This window comes from Tachysurus vachellii, chromosome 15 (assembly GCF_030014155.1).
Source record: "Tachysurus vachellii isolate PV-2020 chromosome 15, HZAU_Pvac_v1, whole genome shotgun sequence".
Classification (NCBI taxonomy): Eukaryota; Metazoa; Chordata; class Actinopteri; order Siluriformes; family Bagridae; genus Tachysurus; species Tachysurus vachellii.
Genome location: NC_083474.1, coordinates 268064 through 292729, shown reverse-complemented (window position 1 = coordinate 292729; position 24666 = coordinate 268064). Strand labels below are relative to the sequence as shown.

The 24666-nt window shown below is 41.2% G+C and overlaps 3 protein-coding genes across 5 annotated transcripts in view; all 3 read left to right on the top strand.

Annotated features, from left to right (window-relative positions):
- Positions 1-11599, top strand: part of zgc:172282 (leucine-rich repeat and fibronectin type III domain-containing protein 1-like protein) — a 40343-nt gene extending 28744 nt beyond the window's left edge. The window contains exons 3-7 of the mRNA XM_060888731.1: positions 305-1702; positions 2298-2929; positions 6500-6613; positions 6888-7150; positions 10854-11599. Coding sequence (XP_060744714.1) covers positions 324-1702; positions 2298-2929; positions 6500-6567 — 2079 coding nt within the window. The 5' untranslated portion in view covers positions 305-323 and the 3' untranslated portion in view covers positions 6568-6613; positions 6888-7150; positions 10854-11599. The remainder of the gene's footprint in view (positions 1-304; positions 1703-2297; positions 2930-6499; positions 6614-6887; positions 7151-10853) is intronic.
- Positions 11590-12825, top strand: LOC132858492 (uncharacterized). Its single transcript, XM_060888872.1, has one exon. It carries the CDS (start codon positions 11590-11592, stop codon positions 12823-12825), a length of 1236 nt encoding a protein of 411 aa, XP_060744855.1.
- Positions 12826-23273: 10448 nt separating this feature from the next.
- The window catches only part of scn2b (sodium channel, voltage-gated, type II, beta), a 19314-nt gene continuing 17921 nt past the window's right edge, over positions 23274-24666 (top strand). For all 3 annotated transcript variants that reach the window (XR_009649629.1, XM_060888694.1, XM_060888695.1), the window contains exon 1: positions 23274-23482. Coding sequence is in view for 2 of the 3 variants with exons in the window: in XM_060888694.1 (XP_060744677.1) it covers positions 23413-23482 (70 nt within the window). In the remaining variant the exon portion in view is untranslated. The remainder of the gene's footprint in view (positions 23483-24666) is intronic.

The window sequence follows — 24666 nt, the reverse complement described above, 5'->3', positions numbered from 1 at the left end:
ATTTCAGACAGCAGTGTGAGACTCATATCTGTGAATTTCTGTGCAAACACTGAGGCATCATCACATTTAGTTATTGTACTTTTATAACGTTGAATGTTTTAATCAAATGAAATGTAAATTATAATGAAGATCGTATCATTTCATATCGTCTCTTATCTCTGAATTCTGTCCCCGTATGTTGACCGTGTGCTCAGTATTTTAATGTTATATCATTTATAGATAAGAACCAGGATTATAAATGATGACTTGGTTTAACTGCATCTGTAGAATGTGTTCATTGTTCTCATGTCTGTTTGTGTTGCAGTTTCCCACAACTCTAAGGGATGGAGTGGCTCATCATCTCTCTGATAATCCTGGTTGTTTCTACCTCCGGACATCTCTGTCCCAAGCGTTGCATGTGCCAAAACCTCTCTCCGTCACTCGCTATCCTTTGTGCCAAGACGGGCCTGCTCTTTGTACCCACGGTAATCGATCGCCGGACAGTAGAACTTCGTCTCACTGAGAACTTCATCACAACAGTAAGGAGAAGAGACTTTACCAACATGACCAGTCTCCTGCACCTGACGCTGTCACGCAACGCCATCAGCCAGATCATGCCTCACACATTTGCTGACCTCAAACGGCTGCGAGCGATGCATCTGGACAGCAACCGCCTCAGTGTGGTCACAGACGACCACTTCCAGGGTCTGACTAATCTGAGACACCTTATTTTAGCCAACAATCAGCTCCATGACATTTCTCCACATGCTTTTGATGACTTCCTGGGGACTCTTGAAGACCTGGACCTGTCCTACAATAATCTGGTGGACATTCCTTGGGACACCATTGGGAGGCTCACCAACGTAAACACGCTTAACATGGACCATAACCTTATAGAGCATGTCCCTTTAGGAGTGTTTTCCAACCTACACAAACTAGCGCGTCTGGATATGACCTCCAATAAACTGAAAAAAATTCCTCCTGATCCTTTGTTTCTTAGGATCCCAGTTTATGCTAAATCCAAGGGGTCTCCACTGACCTCACTTGTGCTTAGCTTTGGAGGAAACCCTCTGCATTGTAACTGTGAGCTCCTTTGGCTAAGACGGCTAACGAGAGAAGATGACCTGGAAACGTGCGCCACACCTCCTGATCTTACTGCTAAATACTTTTGGACAATTCCTGAGGAAGAGTTCATCTGTGAGCCACCGGTTATTACAAGGAGGTCCTTCAAAACCTTTGCTATGGAGGGTCAGCCAGCCAGCTTAAAATGTAAAGCCAATGGTGACCCTGACCCAGACATCCACTGGATTTCTCCAGAAGGTCGTCTGATCTCCAACAATTCCCGCACTCTCACCTTTAGCAACGGTAGCCTGGAAATAAACATTACCTCCCTGAAGGACATAGGAGTGTTCACTTGTATTGCCTCCAATGCTGCTGGTGAATCTACAGGCACCGTGGAGCTTGTGGTCACCCCACTTCCTCACCTGGCCAATAGCACTAATCGCGTCCAGGAGTCTGATCCAGGACCATCTGATATCTTGACATCTGCCAAGTCCAGCTCTTCCTATAGCAATGATACAAGAATGCAAGAAAAGTCGACAATACTAGCTGAGCTCACTGCAAACTCCGCTCTCATCAGATGGCCGTCACAGCAGCATTTCCCAAGTATTAGGATGTTCCAGATTCAGTACAACAGCTCGGTAGATGACACTCTGGTCTACAGGTACGTGAGTGGCACGACTTCCTCAGACTATACACATACACATATCACTACCTTCAGCTCAGTTATCTTCTTGTAAGATCCATCCAGGATTCTTTCCTAACACAAGCAGGGTCATGAAACCAGCAGGTGAAGCTGTGAAGCTGAAATGATGGTTTTCAAGAATCACTCGGTTTCTTTGACGCCACTTTTGCAAGCAGCTTGTTGTAGCATATAATTTTCAGATGAACTGCGCAGAAGTGAAACACTGATCCTGCAGTTATTTTCTTACTCACTCACTTCTGTCTGCACGTGGGTTCAAGTTCGAACCCGTTTACACCTTTATTTTGAACAATCTAGCGATTAGACTGATAAAGGATGACGCTGTTTAATCTTGGCTTTTAGATATTTTTTACCTGTCATTTTTGACAGGAGACATTTATTTATTAATAAGAATTTTGTGTAATATTTATTTTATCATCTTTCAACCATTATTTTGACAATTATTATTATTATTAGGTGTAATGTTCTAACAAGGTTGCATCCTTTACTGATTTATGTCCATGTTTGCTGCTCACTGACGAATGTTGGCTGTGACTAAACACTGTTTTCTCTGCAGGATGATCCCATCTACAAATCAGGACTTTTTGGTGAGAGATCTGTCGTCTGGGCGTGAGTACGACCTGTGTGTGCTCGCTGTGTACGAGGACAGCGTAACCTCACTCACTGCCACACGGCAGGTGGGCTGCGTCTCGTTCATCACACATGCCGAGTTCACCCAGTGCCATGTGTTGCGCAGCCACTTTTTGGGTGGAACCATAATCATCATCATTGGTGGCATCATTGTAGCATCTGTGCTGGTCTTCATCATCATCCTTATGATTCGCTACAAAGTCTACAGCCAGCATGGGCCAAAGGCCGGCAAGGGGCTCGACAAGAGCAAGGTGCGTTCACAGAGCAATGGAGGAGGACAGGGTCCGGGACAAATGCCCTGTTCCGGCTCTAAAGTCATGGAGGGGCAGGAGGACCAAGGATCAGGATTCGGGGGAGTCACACGGGTGACACCGTCCTCTCTCAAAGACTGCATTACCATGGCTTTAGTTATGGACTGTGAGAAGGGACTGCAGAGCTCCGAGGCCAGCGGTGAGGGCACAGTTTTACCCTTACAGAAGCGCCTCTCCAGGACTTGCCTAGAGCAAAAAGTTCAACCTTCACTGTCCACCATCGATGGGACTGCAACTGTGGAAGGAAGTAAGTGAAGGATAATATAATTGTGTAGCTTTCTTTTGCTTTTAAACCCTAAAAATCACGTTCCTTGAATTCTCAACAGTTGCTGGTGTTCAGATATAAGTGCCTTCAGACAGGCCATTGAAGTTACTATGTGAATTCCCAATGAATGAGACTAAAGTTATAAAGTTTTTTCTTACCATTTAATCCAATTACCAGTAGGGTCTAATGGTGCAGAAGAGCACGAGAAGGAATCTATCAGAGTCAGAGTCCTGTATTTATAATAGTGAAGAATGAATTGTGTTAACTGTGTCATAGAGGCACCAATTTGTTTGGACATACATCTGAATAATAATAATAATAATAATAATAATAATAATAATAATAATAATAATAATAATAATAATTATAACAATAAGAATAATAATAACATTATAATATAATATATAATAATAATATATATATAATAATAATATTGATAATAATAATAATATTGATGATGATAATAATAATAATAATAATAATAATGATAATAATAATAATATTGATGATGATGATAATAATAATAATAATAATAATAATAATAATAATAGGTTTTCTTGATGTTGTATTTTGTGCTGAGATTTGTCTGATTTATCTGGAATAATCACTGAACCCAGTGGATGAAGTGATTATACTTTGGAACTGATCCAGACATGGTGAAGGTCACAGCAAGGTCAACTGTCTGAAATAGCTTCTCTTCACTAGCTTCTTCCTGTCAAATGTACACGTCAAACACCTTTCTGGTGGACATTAGTAAGAAGATGCATTAGAGGCATTCACTGATTAGTGTAATTAAATGTGTCATTATTTCTTTTTAAATCATTATCAATGCAGTCGTAAGGAATCCAATAAGCTGAGATATATATACGTGTGTGGGAGTGGGAGTGGGAGTGGGAGTGTGGGGGTTTTGGGGGGATTTATGGGTGATATGGTGTTCGGGGTAGCAGTTGTGTGTTCTGCTGCCCCCTGCAGCTTTACTGTGGGAATACAGGCCTGACAATTGCTGGTTAATTAACAACCAGTGGAATGTAAAAATCCATGAGATTTATTTTCATCATGGACATGATTATTTATTCAGACTAATCTGCAGTAATTATTAATTATAAGCAGTATATTAATTAGGAATAATGATACTGAGTAAGGAGAAAGACATGACATCTGTGCTGGGATGGTGTGACACCACAATGACGACTCTTCATATACAGTTGAGGCCAAAATTATTAGCCCCCTTATGAAATTAGACAAAACTCTTGATTTCTCCATGGAAATGACCATTAACAACAAGTGTTTTATAGTGTGTTTGTTTCCAAAATAACAAAGACAAAATCTCCACTAAGTTTGATTAGGATATTTAATTGAAATAGTGAGTTGAAACAAGAAAGGGCAAAAATGAAACGTCCAAAATTATTAGCCCCCGGTCATTAATAGTCAATAGTGAACCCTTTCTGAGCCACAACTGACAACAACCTCTTAGAGTAGTTCTTTACTAGGTTGGCACAGGTTTCCTGAGGGATTTTAGCCCATTCTTCCATTGCAAATTGCTCCAGCTGGTCCAAATTACGTGGTTTCCGAGCATGGACATTCACTTTGAGCACTCGCCACAGATTCTCAATAGGATTGAGGTCTGGGCTCTGTGCGGGCCACTCCAGGACCTTTGTTTTGGTATCCTTCAGGAACTGTTGGACCAATTTCGATGTATGCTTTGGGTCATTGTCTTGTTGGAAGACCCAGCGACGACCTAAGGCTAGACTACGAGCAGATTTCTGCATATTATCCCTCAAAATGTCAACATAATTTTCTTTTTTCATGATGCCATGCACCCGAACAAGGCTCCCTGTGCCTGAAGCTGCAAAACAGCCCCACAGCATGATGCTGCCACCACCATGTTTAACAGTGGGAACTGTGTTCTTAGGGTTGAAGGCCTCACCCTTTCTTCGCCAAACATAAGCAACATCCATGTGCCCAAACAGTTCCAGTTTAGTCTCATCAGACCAAAGCACAGACTCCCAAAACTCATCTTTACCTTTCAAATGTTCACGGGCAAACCTCAGTCTAGCTGTGATGTGCCGCTGTTTGAGTAAAGGGGTTCTTCTGGGACGATGGCCCTGAAGCCCACCACGATGAAGAGCCCTCACAACTGTGTTCCTTGAAACATCAACTCCAGAAGAGGCCAGGTCAGCAACAATCATCTTGGCAGATGTCTGGGGCATCTTGCTGATATCTCTGACTATTTTCCTCTCCAGGGTTCTTGAAATCTTGCGCTTACGACCACGCCCAGGTTTGTTTCTTACAGAATTTGTCTCCTTGTACTTGGCAATGATGCAACGTACGGCGGTTCTAGACACTGTGAAAAGCTTGGAAATGGCAGTATAGCCTTCCCCCTTATCATGAGCCTCCACTATCTTCTTTCTGAGCTCAAGACTGATTTCCTTTGTCTTTGGCATGGTGAGTAAAAGTAGTCTCTCCCAATAATGTGTTCAAGTGCCCTGTTCCTTGGAGTCCTTTAATGCTGATTGAATGCCCAGGTGTTGTTAGGAAGCCAATTGACTGCACAGGTGTGGTTTGAAAGCTGATTGATTAATTAGGTGTGTTTTGAAAGCTGATTGATTAATTGGGTGTGTTTTGAAAGCAAATATTCACAAGGGGCTAATATTTTTGACCACCCCATTTTCACTATATTTGATTATAAAGCAAGCCTAAAAATGTATTTTATATTCCAAAATGTACCAAAAGCTACTAAATAGCACTGGCGAATGTTTGATTATATCAAGTTTTATCAATGCTGCAAACATTGGAAAGATCTTTAGGAAAATGTTCCAAAATTCCTGGGGGGCTAATAATTTTGGCCTCAACTGTAAAGTGTTTTATCCTGAGAATCTTCATCTGTTACTGAATGTCCGTAAGACAAGTTACATTCTGTCACCTCTCACATTATAGTGTTAATCAAAAATCACTCTCTGAATGTTAATAAACCTTTAGCTTGTCTCATGGCTGAGAAGAAGTTTTATAATGATCACAGACCCTCGAGTCTCCGTCAGGAAACATTACATAACGTCTCTAAACAGGTGAGTCTCATCAGCTCAGTGATCGTCGCAGCGCCTCAGTGTGGACCATCGTGTGTTTACAGAACACACACCTCTCTCTTATTTAACACACTGACATTCAGTGTCATTTAAATTCCATCTCATGATAAAGTGCTGTTTGTGTACTGTAAGCTCTGTTTAATGGTGATGTGAGATGAAGTGAGAAAGTCTCAGCTCACGTTAGTGACCTGCAGTGTGTCCTGTTCTGTCCTTCTCTGTAGATTCACTTTAATATCATGGCTTTTGTTCTTTTGCTCAAACTCTGGTTTGTTTTTGAGTAATTTGACTTTTATGGATTTTTTCTCTGATTATAGCTGAAAAATCTAATTCACATGTTGTGCCTTAGATGGACAGGCGGTTTATACTCTATTAAACATGAGCTAGCTGAGAGATAGATAGATGTAAACTATTAAAAACTGTGTTTTTTCTTTCTTTTCTCCTCTCACGCCACTTCCTCTCTACCTTACAGACACAACAGACCAGCAGGTCAGTGAGGAGAAAAAGGTTTTGCCAGACTGGGGCAATTTAAAAATTTGATGACCTCTAATGCTGTCCAACAAGAGACAGCCACCAACCCTGAAAAGTAATGAGTTCTTTCTTTCTTTCTTTCTTTCTTTCTTTCTTTCTTTCTTTCTTTCTTTCTTTCTTTCTTTCTTTCTTTCTTTCTTTCTGCTTCTCCTCAGGCATTATGAGGAATGTTCTGGATTGGGCATTATTATTATTATTATTATTATTATTATTATTATTATTATTATTATTATTATTATTATTATTATTATTATTATTATTATTATTATTATTATTATTATTATTATTATTATTATTATTATTATTGTTGTTTGTCTCTCTTCCTTCAGAGCTCCTTAAGTGACCTGAAATCATGGAAAAAATAAAGACTGATTGAGGGAATTATTTCTTTAAAGGAAAAAGTGCCATTCTTCTATCTCTAAGACTGTCCAAGAAATTAGATTTATGGACTTTAAGAATTCGCTCTTGAAGAACAAAGAAGTCTGAGTCTGTGGTTGTTGTATGTCTCTGGCTTGTGGACTTTTCTACCTTCTCTCCTCTCTGAGACCAGGAGTGTCTTGTTTTGCTCCAGTCACAGTGTTCATCACAGAAGGTGAGTAAAGTCTCACTGGTGTTCTTCACGTGTCTTATCCCACGTGTCATACAGAACGCATACAGACATGTTTGAAAGTGTTCACATTTCTGCTGAAACTGAAGTAGTTTTGTAGGTTGGAGCTGGTGTGAGAAGAATAGATTGTTTCTACATAACCAACATACAACATACTGTGTTACATAACATTAAACATTTCATTCAGATAATTCAGTCTTGCTTAAAGTTTGGTGTTTTTAGGGTGTGTGTGTGTTTGCTCACAAATGAAAGACTGGTTTCAGGCGCTGGGGCGGGGTTACAGTTAGTGCCTGGGGGCGGGGTTATGGTTAGCACCTGGGGGCGGGGCTGCGGGCGGGGTTACTGTGACCAACATGACAAAAGAGAACGTCATTAGCACCATTTTTAATCATTTTAATTCATGATTTGCTGCGATGCCAATTTAGGTTTCCATGAGCATTAACAGTAAAGCAACATCTGCCATTGTTGATGTTGTGTTTGTGTTTGCTGCTGCTGCACTAACGTTGCTGTATAACGTTGTGTACAGTGATGCAAGACTTAGCTCTGTGACGCTCTCTAGCCCATGGAAAGGCAAACCGGTTCTTAGAAGGTTCGCCAGTGGAACCCACTTCGGACCAGCACTTTGAACCAGCACCCGGTTCTGGTGGAAAGGGGGCACTAGTGAACCAGAGTTAATGCATCCAATGATGGAGACTTAAAGCACTTTTGTACGTCGCTCTGGATAAGAGAGTCTGCCACATGCTGTAAATGTAAACCCAGTGTTTATGGGGCTGTCTGTGTGGCTCACAGCAGGAGTGGAAGCTCTCCATCATCATCACTGCACTCTGATTAACATCAGTAGTTTTAACATGTTGTGTTACTTCCTTTTCTGAGTTTCCTGATAGCAGGAGTTCCTACTGATACATAAAACCAGACTTCCAGGTGACTGGACCTCTGTAATGAGCAGATCTTTGTGGTGTAAATGTTCACACTGAGAGCCCTGAGGAATAAACCCAATCTCCTGTCAGCCTGCGTCACTGCACAGTGACGTGCCATGCATCAAAACAGCTCTGTTCTTCTCCACTGCATTTAAGTACCAAAGGTAAATAAAAAACAGCCAACCTGATGAATCGACCTGATGAATCGACCTGATGAATCGACCTGATGAATCGACCTGATGAATCGACCTGATGAATCGACCATTTTACAAACCCATGTGCACAAATATGATGTGTGGAATTGTGCAGTCCATCAATAGTTTGGAAAAAATCTCCTCTGTGAAAGTATGAACCGCCGCCTGACACGACACAGACATGTCAGATTTATTACTCAGGACACAGAGATAAAAACGTGTCACGTGTACAGAGAGACGCAAAGCCGCTATTTTTACTTTATTTTTTTATAATAAAGCAGAAGAAGGAAACTTACTGTATTTATTATTAGCTCATAATTGGTGATGATGTGTATGATCATTTTAATACGTCTCTGTGGATGTGTACTGACAGAAAGTAATGAAGAAGCTAAACGCTGCGCAGCTCGACATCAGAACTGACTGGTATTAAAGTTCCCCGCTGGCTGTTTTTTTTTAGGTCGATTTCTCTGGTGCTCACATTAGCACTAATAGTTCAGTATAAAGGTAATTAGAGTCTTTACCCTCTTACTTCATTAGGAAAGTCACTTTGACTTGTCTAGCTTAATTCATTGGCTGATTAAAAGATCAATTCTTGCCTAATTAGTGCTTCCTGATGATGACGTACAGATAATCCGGCTAATCACTTTCTGCTGCTACCTACTGCAGCTTACACACATTTAAAACTCCAGGATCTCAAGCTAATCAAAGCAAAATAACAAACGATGCCTTAATGATTGCATTATTAGATTATCTTCATCACTCAGATTCTCTACAGGATCTCTTCAGTTAGCAAAATGTTTTGCAGTGAAACATTTATAAACTTTATATTTTATTCCAATGAAGACAGATTGTACAATCACCGTTTCTGCTGTCTGTCGGTTTGTGAAAGTCTGATTGAAAAAGCTGTTAGAGATCAGACGTTGTATCGAGTCAGATCACACAGTGCTGTTGGAATACCAAGAGGTTGATGCTTACGCTGCTGAACCCTCCAGAGAAAATCCCAAACTAGCGGCTAGTCACAGACCGCTGTGTCTCAGGGCGCTGACAGCAATAATGTGAGTTATTGTGAGGAGCGTCAGACGTCACAGTGCTGTGGAGAACAACACAGTGGATCTGAAAAGTCTTACTGAAATAAATGGAAGCAGAAAAGGAGAAAGACAAAGACAGGGTATTAGAGACGTGTGTATTAGAGACGTGTGTATTAGAGACGTGTGTATTAGAGACGTGTGTATTAGAGACATGTGTATTAGAGACGTGTGTATTAGAGACGTGTGTATTAGAGACGTGTGTATTAGAGACATGTGTATTAGAGACGTGTGTGTATTAGAGACACGTGTGTATTAGAGACGTGTGTGTATTAGAGACGTGTGTGTATTAGAGACGTGTGTGTATTAGAGACGTGTGTGTATTAGAGACGTGTGTATTAGAGACATGTGTATTAGAGACGTGTGTGTATTAGAGACGTGTGTATTAGAGACGTGTGTATTAGAGACGTGTGTGTATTAGAGACGTGTGTATTAGAGACATGTGTATTAGAGACGTGTGTATTAGAGACGTGTGTATTAGAGACGTGTGTGTATTAGAGACGTGTGTATTAGAGACGTGTGTATTAGAGACGCGTGTGTATTAGAGACGTGTGTATTAGAGACGTGTGTATTAGAGACGTGTGTGTATTAGAGACGCGTGTGTATTAGAGACGTGTGTATTAGAGACGTGTGTGTATTAGAGACGCGTGTATTAGAGACGCATGTGTATTAGAGACGTGTGTATTAGAGACGTGTGTATTAGAGACGTGTGTATTAGAGACGCGTGTGTATTAGAGACGTGTGTATTAGTGACGCGTGTATTAGAGACGCGTGTATTAGAGACACGTGTATTAGAGACGTGTGTATTAGAGACGTGTGTATTAGAGACGTGTGTATTAGAGACGTGTGTGTATTAGAGACGCGTGTATTAGAGACGCGTGTATTAGAGACGCGTGTATTAGAGACGTGTGTATTAGAGACGTGTGTTTTAGAGATGTGTGTTTATTAGAGACGCGTGTGTATTAGAGACGTGTGTATTAGAGACGTGTGTGTTAGAGACGTGTGTGTGTGTTAGAGACTTGTGTTTTAGAGACTTGTGTGTGTTCGAGATGTGTGTGTGTTAGAGACGCACGTGTGTGTTAGACGTGTGTGTGTTAGAGACGCGCGTGTGTGTTAGAGACGTGTGTGTGTTAGAGACGTGTGTGTGTTAGAGACGTGTGTGTGTGTTAGAGACGTGTGTGTGTGTTAGAGACGTGTGTGTGTGTTAGAGACGCGCGTGTGTGTTAGAGACGCGCGTGTGTGTTAGAGACGTGTGTGTGTGTTAGAGACGTGTGTGTAGATGATCATCACGCAGTTCCTGCAGATTATTCAGATCCTTTTTCAGCCTTATTTTGAAGTCATTAAAATGAAACACAATTAAAATACAACACAACACCATTACAGTCCCAATCATGTCATAGTGTGAAGCCTGTTCCTGCTTCTGCTTGTGTTATTGTGTGGGTTGTAGCAGGCTCCAGGGTCCAGACTCACATTCTGTGTCTTTTTTCTTTAGGTATTCTCCTTTTATCATCCTAGAGATATCCAGAAAGATCCAGAAGGAGATGTAGGACACACCTGAGACCTGTAGGACACACCTGAGACCTGTAGGACACACCAGAGACCTGTAGGACACACCTGAGACCTGTAGGACACACCTGAGACCTGTAGGACACACCTGAGACCTGATCTTCTTCTCTTCTTCTTCAACTCATTTTTACGAGAACTGACTAAAGAATAAATGACACAACACACAGGAGTCTGAGGAGTCCAAGGGTTTTTTCTAATGTTCTTTAACGTTACTTTGATGTTTTGTTTAGTAGTGTACATAACTGTACATAACTGTACATAACTGTACATAACTGTACATAGCTGTACATAAGCAATTTCAAATCTTATAGTTTTGTACATGTATTTTTTATGGCGTTTAATCATATAAAGAGTGTTTGACTCAAAGATTTAATGTAACGACACAAACACATAAAGTCTGTTGACACAGTGAAAGAAACTGCACCTTTCATGTGTGGGCTGGAGATGATGATGATGATGATGATGATGATGATGATGATGATGATGATGATGGTGATGGGAAAATAATCAAACTTTAACCAAATTAATGCATCCATTACACAAAAAAACCTCGGAGCCTGAACACACAGTTTCACCACATCTCCTGGAAATGCAGATGAATTAGGAGCTGAATTCTGTTAGGTACTAAAATGAGATGAACATCACACCACCACACTGACCATATGGCCACACTGACCATGACACTAACCCTGACCATGACCACACTGACCATGACACTAACCCTGACCATGACCACACTGACCATGACACTAACCCTGACCATGGCCACACTGACCATGACACTAACCCTGACCATGACCACACTGACCATGACACTAACCCTGACCATGACCACACTGACCATGACACTAACCCTGACCATGACCACACTGACCATGACCACACTGACCATGACACTAACCCTGACCATGACCACACTGACCATGACACTAACCCTGACCATGACCACACTGACCATGACACTAACCCTGACCATGACCACACTGACCATGACCACACTGACCATGACACTAACCCTGACCATGACCACACTGACCATGACACTAACCCTGACCATGACCACACTGACCATGACACTAACCCTGACCATGACCACACTGACCATGACACTAACCCTGACCATGGCCACACTGACCATGACACTAACCCTGACCATGACCACACTGACCATGACACTAACCCTGACCATGACCACACTGACCATGACACTAACCCTGACCATGACCACACTGACCATGACCACACTGACCATGACACTAACCCTGACCATGACCACACTGACCATGACACTAACCCTGACCATGACCACACTGACCATGACACTAACCCTGACCATGACCACACTGACCATGACACTAACCCTGACCATGACCACACTGACCATGACCACACTGACCATGACACTAACCCTGACCATGACCACACTGACCATGACACTAACCCTGACCATGACCACACTGACCATGACACTAACCCTGACCATGACCACACTGACCATGACCACACTGACCATGACACTAACCCTGACCATGACCACACTGACCATGACACTAACCCTGACCATGACCACACTGACCATGACACTAACCCTGACCATGACCACACTGACCATGACACTAACCCTGACCATGGCCACACTGACCATGACACTAACCCTGACCATGACCACACTGACCATGACACTAACCCTGACCATGACCACACTGACCATGACACTAACCCTGACCATGACCACACTGACCATGACCACACTGACCATGACACTAACCCTGACCATGACCACACTGACCATGACACTAACCCTGACCATGACCACACTGACCATGACCACACTGACCATGACCACACTGACCATGACACCAACCCTGTGGTCTTTAACACTGGGTTTATTCATGTGACGTGTAAGAATGAGACCATCTTTAAGTGGATATAAGTGAAGAGGCTTCTGTGAAGATTAAATAAATATCTCTCATTTAAACTGTCTGTAGTGTCTCAAACACAATACACACATTACAAACACAACACACACAATACACACACAATACATACATTACAAACACATTACACACACAATACACAGAATACACACACAATACACACATTACAAACACATTACACACGTTACAAACACAATACAAACACATTACACACAAAATACACACACAATACAAACACATTACACACAAAATACACACACAATACAAACACATTACACACAAAATACACACATTACACACACATTACACACATACACATTACATTACAGGAAATCAATGGAAAATCTTTTATGAGTTGTCTTTAGTCGGGTGTTGAGGAATAACAAACCATCAGAAGAGCTTCAGTGGTGTTTTATAAAAAACTGTTCTGGAGTTCTGAACAATAGAAGATGTGGCTTTGGTTTGGGTTATGATGATGATGATGATGATGATGATGATGATGATGATGATGATAAGCAGTGGTGGCTCAAGTGGTTAAGGCTCTGGGTTGTTTATTGGAGGATCAGGGTTCAGGCCCCAGCCCTGCCATACTGTCACTGCTGGGCCCTTGAGCAAGGCCCTTAACCCTTCCTGCTCTAGGGTGCTGTATCACAGCTGCCCCTGTGCTCTGACCCCAACCTCCAAAGTTGGGATATGTGAAGAAAAGTATTCCACTGTGCTGTGATGGCGATAATAAATGTCTCCCTTCTGTGCCCCCAATGCATTCATGATGAAGATGATGATGAAGATGGTGGTGGTTCTGGTGTTAATAAAGTGCACTCTTTAACACATTCACATTTTCCATAGGAGCTCTGCACAGTAACTATAGAGGACATCAGGAACAATAATCACTCTAAAATGTGATAAAACATCTGCCTCCCTTTTTCTTTCCCTAAATGGACAGATGAAGCTGAAGCGATCGACCGCTCAGATCTCAGACGTGTTCAAACAGCTTGACTGAAGTCGGCTTTGTGGAAGCGCTTCATCATTTCAGGACATTAGATAAGTGATTTATTAACGAGCCATAATGAAAATGTGTTTTTTTACTGTTCACTGCTTTACATGGTCGATGGCGTGACACACTTTTCTTCTTCAGTGTCGTAGGTCTGCTTTATTATAAGACTTCTGTTTTATTAGCCAGTTATTAATAGACAATAAAAGCCCAGGGCACATGGGATGACTTGGCCTGCTTTGTTTTCTGTTGGGAAGTTAGGAAGCAGTAATGAGGAAAACGAGTGTAACTGCATGATCCTGTTAGCATCACTGTACAGCAGATTAATAAATGTAGTCTTTATTTGTTTCTTCAAGGCTTAATATTCACATTTATACAGTAACACTAGATAATAAGCTTCCATTAGTAAACATTTATTGCAATGTTTTGAGCACTGTAAATATTACAGACTATGCAGGATAAAATTATGTATTTTATTTAGTCAGCAGAGGCACATTTTCCCTTCACTGCCTCAGGGGCATCAAAGCTGAAAAACATCATGTTTAACAGGAAACTCTTGTTTTTAGCACAAAACACAAACTGGATATTAAACAAACCAACATGTGTAGCTGAAAAGTTCGAGGAAATATTCACTCGTGTGTCTGAATAACTACAGTGTGGAACTAACAGCTGAATAAATGAAAGCTTAATTGGTGAAGTTCCAGTTCCAGTCTATTACACTTTAATTCTCCACATCAGGAGAAATCTGTGAACATCTCTGGCATGAGAGAGAGAGAGAGAGACAGAGAGAGAACGAGAGAGACAGACAGACAGACAGAGAGAGACAGAGCGTTAGAGAGAGAGAGAGAGAGAGACAGAGAGACAGAGAACGTGAGAGAGACAGAGAGTGAGAGAGAGAGATAGAGACAGAGTGAGAGCGAGAGAGAGAGAGACAGAGAGAGAGACAGAGTGAGAGTGAGAGAGACGGAGAGAGAGAGAGAGAGAGAGAAAGACAGACAGACTGAGAGACAGACTGAGAGAGAGAGAGAGAGAGAGAGAGACAGACAGACTGAGAGAGAGACAGAGAGTGTTAGAGTGAGAGAGAGACAGACTGAGAGACAGACTGAGAGAGAGAAAGAGAGAGAGAGAGAGAGAGACAGACAGACTGAGAGAGAGACAGAGAGTGTTAGAGTGAGAGAGACAGACTGAGAGACAGACTGAGAGAGAGACAGACAGACTGAGAGAGAGACAGAGAGCGTGAGAGAGAGAGAGACAGACTGAGAGACAGACAGAGAGAGAGACAGAGAGCGTGAGAGAGAGAGACAGATAAAAACATGATGTAGTTACTAAAACCTCTACATCATTACCTTCATTAATCTAACAGCTTCATTACGTTATAATGGTGAATTTTTGACACATTTCCGTATGATGTCAGAGACCTGAAACAAACTCCCTCTGTCCTGAAACCAGTCAGTCAGGAGCTCATGGCCCGGCTCTGCTTCTTCTCTTTCACCAAATGCATTATTCTGGAAATTCTGGACTGCATGGACATCAGTAAATCCATCACAACCTTAAAGTGGATCATAAAGCAGAGAGCAGCTGAGAGATAATGTGATGTGACTCAGCTGAAAGACCAGCCGCTAATGTAGCATAGCTTTGGGTTACAACAGCAAATACAACTGAATTATCAGTAGCTCTTGTTATCTTCTGAAACGTTAATGCTGTCGAATCTGATGGTTTCTTAAAGTGAATGAGCAGAAGACCACATCAGGTTCCTCTTATGTTCAGCCGAGAACAGGAATCATAGACTACTGTGAGTTCTGATTTACTCACATTGGACAGATGAAGATTAGAAAAAAAATCATCTGATCTTTTATTGCTTTGGTTTCTAACCACAAAAGCTTTTGCCAGTTTGATGCAGGATCCTTCATCATGAGAAAATATCTTTCTTACCTCATAAGGACTCTCATACAAGCCCAAAGAGTACAGTACTTTTGATATTATTGTGTGATGTACAAGTTCTTCTCCTCTCTGGTCTTTCAAGGTTGCTGTGTGGTTCCTGGTGGCTTCTCTGATGGAGTGTCTTCCATCCTGGTGGTTTATTTTCGATGGAGGTTTTGTGTGATTGTGGGTGGTGCCATGCACTTTCCTCTTCTAAATGATGGACTTAACATCTCTCCACAGCCTTTTTATATTCCTCAACTGATCTATAGTCTCCTCCTTTATTAGATCCAAATAAGTTGAGTAGCTCTTTATGTCCTCACAGCTCTACAGACTCCACAATGTGCAGTGACATGGAGCCAATACAGCTGTGACCTCCACAGTGCTGACAAGACATTAATAAAGTGCAGAAAAATATCTCCATTAATAAGACCAATAACTGTAGGCTTTTATATGTCTGAATATCTGTAACTTCTGCATTGATATAAATCATTTTATAAACCAGGGCCGGCCATGCGCATAGGCAGAATAGGCAAATGCTAAGGGTGCCGCCCACCACTAGGGGCGCCCGTGAGCCCAAATTATTATTTTTATTAATATATATATATATTTTATTACCTGAGAAGTATTTTATTTATATATTTATTATATATATTTTATTGCTGTAAGAAAGACAAGGAAAGCAAGGTCTCCGTAATATAGTTTTTTTTATATAGTTTGTGTGTGTTTCCAAAATATTTTCAAAATAAAGAAAAACAGGACAAAGTTGTGCGGTTTGTTTCTGTGTAAGTTTATGAACAAAATGATCGGAACACAATTGTCTGTGATTCCAGGGGCACCAGGTGAAATCTTGCCTAGGGCAGCAAATTGGCCAGGGCCGGTCCTGTTATAAACATTAATGATGACTAGAACCTGTTAGATGTTAGCACTTATTTCTCATTTACAATTGAGTATTTAACCCAATTCCATGTAATAGAAGTTCTAAGTAATTACATACTGAACTCATCATTGTAAACAGAGACCGTTCTACACTAGGTGGAGGCTGTAGAACAGTGAAGTCGGGAGCAGGAACATCTCTGAGGCCCTCTAGTGTCTGGCTGCAGGAAAAACTTTAACCCTGATGTGTTGTGTTAGTGGGGGGCATGGTGGCTTAGTGGTTAGCACGTTCGCCTCACACCTCCAGGGTCGGGGTTCGATTCCCGCCTCCACCTTGTGTGTGTGGAGTTTGCATGTTCTCCCCGTGCCTCGGGGGTTTCCTCCGGGTGCTCCGGTTTCCTCCCCCAGTCCAAAGACATGCATGGTAGGTTGATTGGCATCTCTGGAAAAATTGTCCCTAGTGTGTGATTGCGTGAGTGAATGAATGAGTGTGTGTGTGTGCCCTGCGATGGGTTGGCACTCCGTCCAGGGTGTATCCTGCCTTGATGCCCGATGACGCCTGAGATAGGCACAGGCTCCCCGTGACCCGAGGTAGTTCGGATAAGCGGTAGAAGATGAATGAATGAATGAATGAATGTTGTGTTAGTTAATGAAAACGACCTCACTTACATGTTATACTTTATCTCCACAGAGTCCACAGAAAAGGGTGTGACTGATGAGATGATTGACAGGTGCAGTGTGGACTGAAACGACCGTCGAGTTGAATGGACACACACACACACACATAGACACAGACACACACACACTCAGACACACACACACACACTCAGACACACACAGACACACACACACACACACTCAGACACACACAGACACACACGCACACACACAGACAGACACACACACTCAGACACACACAGACACACACACACACTCAGACACACACAGACACACACACACACTCAGACACACACACACACACACACACACACACACTCAGACACACACGCACACACACACACACACACACAGACAGACACACACACTCAGACACACACACACACTCAGACACACACAGACACACACACACTCAGACACACACAGACACACACACTCAGACACACACACAGACACACACACACACACTCAGACACACACACACACACTCAGACACACACAGACACACACACACACTCAGACACACACAGACACACACGCACACACACACAGACAGACACACACACTCAGACACACACAGACACACACACACACTCAGACACACACAGACACACACACACTCAGACACACACAGACACACACACACACACAGACACACACACTCAGACACACACACACAGACACACACACACAGACACACACACAGACACACACACATTCAGACACACAGACACACACACACACAGACACACACACAGACACAAACACACACACACACACACACACGCAGACACACACACACACACAGACACACACACTCAGACACACACACACAGACACACACACATTCAGACACACAGACACACACACACACAGACACACACACAGACACAAACACACACACACAGACACACACACAGACACAAACACACACACACACACACACAGACACACACACACACAGACACACACACATTCAGACACACAGACACACACAGACACAGACACAAACACACACACACACACACACAGACACACACACACACACAACCTCTTATCGAGTCTGTGAAACTCATTGAGCCTTTATTACTAAAAAATTGCAGACCAGATTTACGTAAGCAGGCATTAGGTGTATAAAATGGAGGTGGATAAAACAAAACCTTTTATCTACAAGCTACTCCGAGACATTAACACACAGCACAGAGAAAGAGGGAACAATGGATGGAGAGGGTGCTGAAAGTCAGAAGGAAAGAGAAAGAGCTTAATAGATGAACAGAATGAGTAGGGCTTTGTGCTCTGAACAGTCGCTCGCTCTGGTTGTAATGCCGATGAGATGTTCAGACACCAACCATCTGAGCAGAGGCCTGAAAAACAACATCCTGCATCATTAAGGGGTTATTTATGTCTAATCAAACTTCTTCTCTCTGCCTTTATTTGTCCGACACAAACATTGTTTGAAGGAGTTCACAGTACATTAATACACAATTCTCTCAGAGGCCACAAGACGAAACCTTTGGGTCCTTTTATTTATATATTTTTAAAAGCTTTTAAGAAAGAGATGGGTGCAGATGCACCAATGTGTTGCAGTGAATCAGACATGATCCTAACAGCTCAGAGTCAGGAGTCATTTCCCTGAGGAACATCAGGAACTTCAGATGTAACTCAGAGTTGTGAGATACATTAAATCTCCAAAAAAAGGTAACTTGCTTTAAAACTTGGGAATCATTTATTAATCTGGTGAAATAAACGTTTTCACATCACTGGTTATGGTGTCATGGTGTATCGACTGTCCTGCTTATCTCTTAATCCTGCACTTTTATTTGTATTTACGTTGACGTACCATTGTAACCACTAACTACTGAATGAGATATGAGTTCAAAATAATATGCTTTTTAAAAGGTATTGAAGATCTTACAGAGCTCCCAGTACTCTGAAGGTCTCACTCAGAAGACTCTTTACTGTATGCTGTATGTAACTGAGGTTCTACAGTAAGATTCCAGCCTGGTTTCCTCCTGAGCGAATGGGAGAATGTCTGTGTGTTTGTCTTAAGGATAAACAGCAGTACTGACACTTAATGAGCACTCAGGGAGCCATCAGAAGAACCATCCTGTGTCATGTCAGGTTTCCTTTCATAGCTGGAGGTCATATTCAGATCTGCCTTGTTCAGATTTCGTCCCACAGTTTCATCCACATCACAGCTGCTGATGTGGAAATGAAGACACAGAGACAGAGAGACACAGAGACGCCATCAAGATCCTAAACCTCCTAAACCATTCCAGCTCTCAGTGAAATGACCTTGGTTCCTCTCGAGGATTCTTCCTTTACTCTAAGGCAGTTTTTCTTGCCATAATACTATAAATAATCTTTATATTATTCTTTATATTAACATTGTGTATTATGTTTCTTCTGTTCTGTAAAGCTGCTTTCAGACCACGTCAATTGTTAAAAGCGCTATACAAATAAATTGGAATTTGAATCTTCATCCTTCAGGTATGGCGTCATCAGTTACCTTTGAGGAAAAGTGTAAGTATTCATATAAGGCACTCAGATTTATCTACAACACCTGAAGCCTAACAAAAAATATCCAATAATCATCTTACTGATAAATTTGTTATCTGTCTGAATAAGGAGCAACATGTGAGTGATATCAGGGCTTATTATAATGTATAGTGTAGAAACTACTACTGTAAACCTCACAGAAAAGATCAAGCTTCCTGGACTGTGTGAATAATAACAACTCAAATATGGAACCACCACCAGACCTTAGTGCTTCTGCACCGTAAATAAATTCCCTGTAAATTGGTAATGGGGCAGAACATTTGAGTTAATTCAGTGGCACTTTGACTCGTGTTGAGATTTTTTGTGGAGTCTCTTTAGGCTTAGAGACAGAACAGAAGGTAATTTCTTCAAATCCCAGCACATCGACCTGAAATAGTTCGGTCCTCTATCAAAACCTTCGGCTTCATGGCCTCCTGTGTTGTCAGCATCGGTGTGTCTGATTGGGAAATACCAGCATCTGGTCATTGAACAACATTGCTGATGAACCTCAACCGCAGTGCTGAGGAACCTCTCTCTACTGAGGAACCTCTCTATACTGAGGAACCTCTCTATACTGAGGAACCTCTCTATACTGAGGAACCCCTCTATACTGAGGAACCTCTCTATACTGAGAAACCTTTCTATATTGAGGAACCTCTCTCTACTGAGGAACCTCTCTACTGAGGAACCTCTCTACTGAGGAACCTCTGTACTGAGAAACCTTTCTATATTGAGGAACCTCTCTATACTGAGGAATCTATGTACTGAGGAACCTCTCTATACTGATGAACCTCTCTATTGAGGAACCTCTCTATACTGAGGAACCTCTCTCTACTGAGAAACCTCTCTATACTGAGGAACCTATGTACTGAGGAACCTCTCTATACTGATGAACCTCTCTATTGAGGAACCTCTCTATACTGATGAACCTCTCTATACTGAGGAACCTCTCTCTACTGAGGAACCTCTCTATACTGAGGAACCTATGTACTGAGGAACCTCTCTATACTGAGGAACCTCTCTATACTGAGGAACCTATGTACTGAGGAACCTCTCTATACTGAGGAACCTCTCTATTGAGGAACCCCTCTATACTGAGGAACCTCTCTATACTGAGAAACCTTTCTATATTGAGGAACCTCTCTCTACTGAGGAACCTCTCTACTGAGGAACCCCTCTATACTGAGGAACCTCTCTATACTGAGAAACCTTTCTATATTGAGGAACCTCTCTCTACTGAGGAACCTATGTACTGAGGAACCTATGTACTGAGGAACCTCTCTATTGAGGAACCTCTCTATACTGATGAACCTCTCTATACTGAGGAACCTCTCTCTACTGAGGAACCTATGTACTGAGGAACCTCTCTATACTGAGGAACCTCTCTATTGAGGAACCCCTCTATACTGAGGAACCTCTCTATACTGAGAAACCTTTCTATATTGAGGAACCTCTCTCTACTGAGGAACCTCTCTACTGAGGAACCTCTGTACTGAGAAACCTTTCTATATTGAGGAACCTCTCTATACTGAGGAACCTATGTACTGAGGAACCTCTCTATACTGATGAACCTCTCTATTGAGGAACCTCTCTATACTGAGGAACCTCTCTCTACTGAGGAACCTCTCTATACTGAGGAACCTCTCTATACTGAGGAACCTCTCTATACTGATGAACCTCTCTATTGAGGAACCTCTCTATACTGAGGAACCTATGTACTTAGGAACCTCTCTATTGAGGAACCTCTCTATACTGAGGAACCTCTCTCTACTGAGGAACCTCTCTATACTGAGGAACCTCTCTACTGAGGAACCTCTGTACTGAGAAACCTTTCTATATTGAGGAACCTCTCTATACTGAGGAACCTATGTACTGAGGAACCTATGTACTGAGGAACCTCTCTATTGAGGAACCTCTCTATACTGATGGACCTCTCTCTACTGAGGAACCTCTCTCTACTGAGGAACCTCTCTACCCCGTTAATGTGCCGAAATCTCTGACGTATCAAATTGAACAATCCGACGTTTGTGGCATCCACAGCTCTTAAAGCTCTTGGTATCTTCACAAGTCCATCATTACTGATCCCGCCCCCTTCAAACGACACCCTTTTTATGTTTAGCGTCAACGGCAACACCGATTTTCTTTGAGTGCGAGTTTTTACAATATTCTCATAATTACAAATGATTTTATAAAATTCCTGCTCGTGTTTGTCGAACAGACTGTAAATAAACTTTATAATATTATATTAATATTGTAACTGTAATATCACAGAGAGAGAGAGAGAGAGAGAGAGAGAGAGAGAGAGAGAGAGTGGGGGGGGAGAGAGAGTGAGAGAGAGAGAGAGAGAGAGAGAGAGAGAGAGAGAGAGAGTGGGGGGGGAGAGAAAGAGAGAGAGAGAGGGAGAGTGGGGGGGAGAGAGAGAGAGAGAGAGAGAGAGAGAGAGAGAGAGAGAGATAGTGAGTGGGGGGGGGAGAGAGAGAGAGAGAGAGAGGGAGAGAGAGATAGAGGGAGAGAGAGAGAGAGAGACACAGTGGGGGGGAGAGAGAGTGAGAGAGAGAGAGAGAGAGAGAGAGAGAAAGAGAGAGAGTGAGAGAGAGAGAGGGAGAGGGAGAGAGAGAGTGAGAGGGAGAGAGAGAGTGAGACAGAGAGTGAGAGGGAGAGGGAGAGAGAGAGAGAGAGTGAGAGAGAGAGTAAGTGGGGGGGAGAGAGAGAGAGAGTGAGAGAGAGAGAGGGGGGGGGAGTAATATGCAGATATTTTTTTAAAATATATTTTATTTGTTTTATTATTTACATATTTGCTGTATTGATAACACCACAACTACTAATATTTATTATTATTATTATTATTATTATTATTATTATTATTATTATTATATTTAATACTGCATTTTATTTGTTTAATATATTACATGTTAGATTTTGCTGCTTGTTTCTGAAGCATGTTATTGTTGTACTTTCTGTAAGAGATGAGATTCTCTAAGACCAACATCCTGAGAATAATAATATAAATTATAATATAAATTATAATATAAATAATAATATAAATTATAATATAAATAATAATATAAATTATAATATAAATTATAATATAAATTATAATATAAATTATAATATGGCATTCATTTGTTACTGAATTGTGTTTTATTGATTTACAAAAACAATTTAAATATATATTTTAAATTTTATTTAAAGGAGCAAAATGTCATAGAAATGTTTTCAGTAATGCATCTTTCAGTAAGGAAGTTTCTCATCACACGAGCATAAAGAACAGACTATTAAATATACAAATATATTAAAATATTTATTCTTTTTCCTTTGGGAATTTTACTCTATTTATTCAGAACCAATCAGAAAATCTTCCTGCGTCTATAGAGATGTGACCAGAACCATAAAACCAACCGTTTTTCCAGCTGCAGTCACTGCCAAGCTTATTACAGCACTGCAATAATAATCCCTAATAGATAGCATTTATATCTCCATCTAACCACCAAATATCCCTCAGTGTTAATCTGACTGCTATTACAGGACATTGTGGTCTGTGTGTAATGGCGCTTGTGCTCAGAGACCCGCAGGGAGCTTCAGCCATGTTCACATCAGCGCTGCTGCTATTTGTGGGTGAGTCAAAAAAAAAAACGGGAAAGAAAAACAAAAGATAAAAACTGGCATATGGACTCTTTACAAATGATTTGTGTCTGTGTTTAATTGTGTATTATTGTTGTGTTATTTCCTGTGTGTGTGTGTGTGTGTGTACATGGAGGCAGTGATGATGTTACATAATCAAGCCTCATTTCTATAGAGTTTCATGTCATTTTCTCTTCCTGTGGCCTACAGCAGTGATGCTGTTTGGTCCAGCATCCTTTTAGATGTCTTCAGATTTGTTTTAAATCAACACCCGTTTAATCATTTCCCCTTTTCACATAATCCACTTAATCACAACACTTTCACTGTCCTGCTTGTTGCTCTGTGGATTCAGTAAACAACAACAACAACAACAACACTTATTATTATTATTATTATTATTATTATTATGCTTAAAACACACACGACATACATTATGAATATTATGAATAATAGGAACTTAACACATCACAATCTGCTCGTTTAATGGTTCATTAATAAAATAAGATGCATGTGTGTGAATGTTATAGATTTCTCACAGTTTATTCAGTGTGAATTCTGAACATCCTGGACTTATTAATGGGAGGAATAAAGATGACTTAAATCTGTGTTCATTATTCGGTGCAGTTTATCTGAAATACATTTGATATACATTTAAAATAAAGACTGAATTACTTCGGCATCATTATTCATGATGTGTTGATTTGGATGTGAAATTAAGTCTGAGAAGTTTTTACTGTGTCAAACATCAGAAAGCAAAAAAAAAAAAAAAAAAGGCTGAAGGTTTTAATCTAAAACTATTCTATTGCAGTTCCTCTAGAACACCGTTAGAGGGCGATGTCACACTTCCTTTTTATCCCCATGAAGAGTGGAGCAATTATTAGATTACTAAGGAATCAGTTCACACATCAACAGAGGATCAGTTAATCATTATAAATTTATTTTACAGTTATTTTAATGATATAACTACAGAACGGACCGGTTGGTGAAATGTGCTGTAAAACACGGAGAAAACAGTCGACACTAATATAATTTGTCAAAGTCAGGATTAATGTTCTGATTCAGTTCGTCCTCCTGACCGCTGAAAGATCTCACCTTTGTGTCGGATTTAGTTTCACGCTGCTGCAGGTGAGACGCAGGTGAAATCTTTTAGACCACAAAACTGGTACTTTTTGTCACTG

Bases quoted from the DNA above. Each gene is read 5' to 3' on its own strand.
- LOC132858492 (XM_060888872.1), top strand. From the start codon at position 11,590: ATGGCCACACTGACCATGACACTAACCCTGACCATGACCACACTGACC.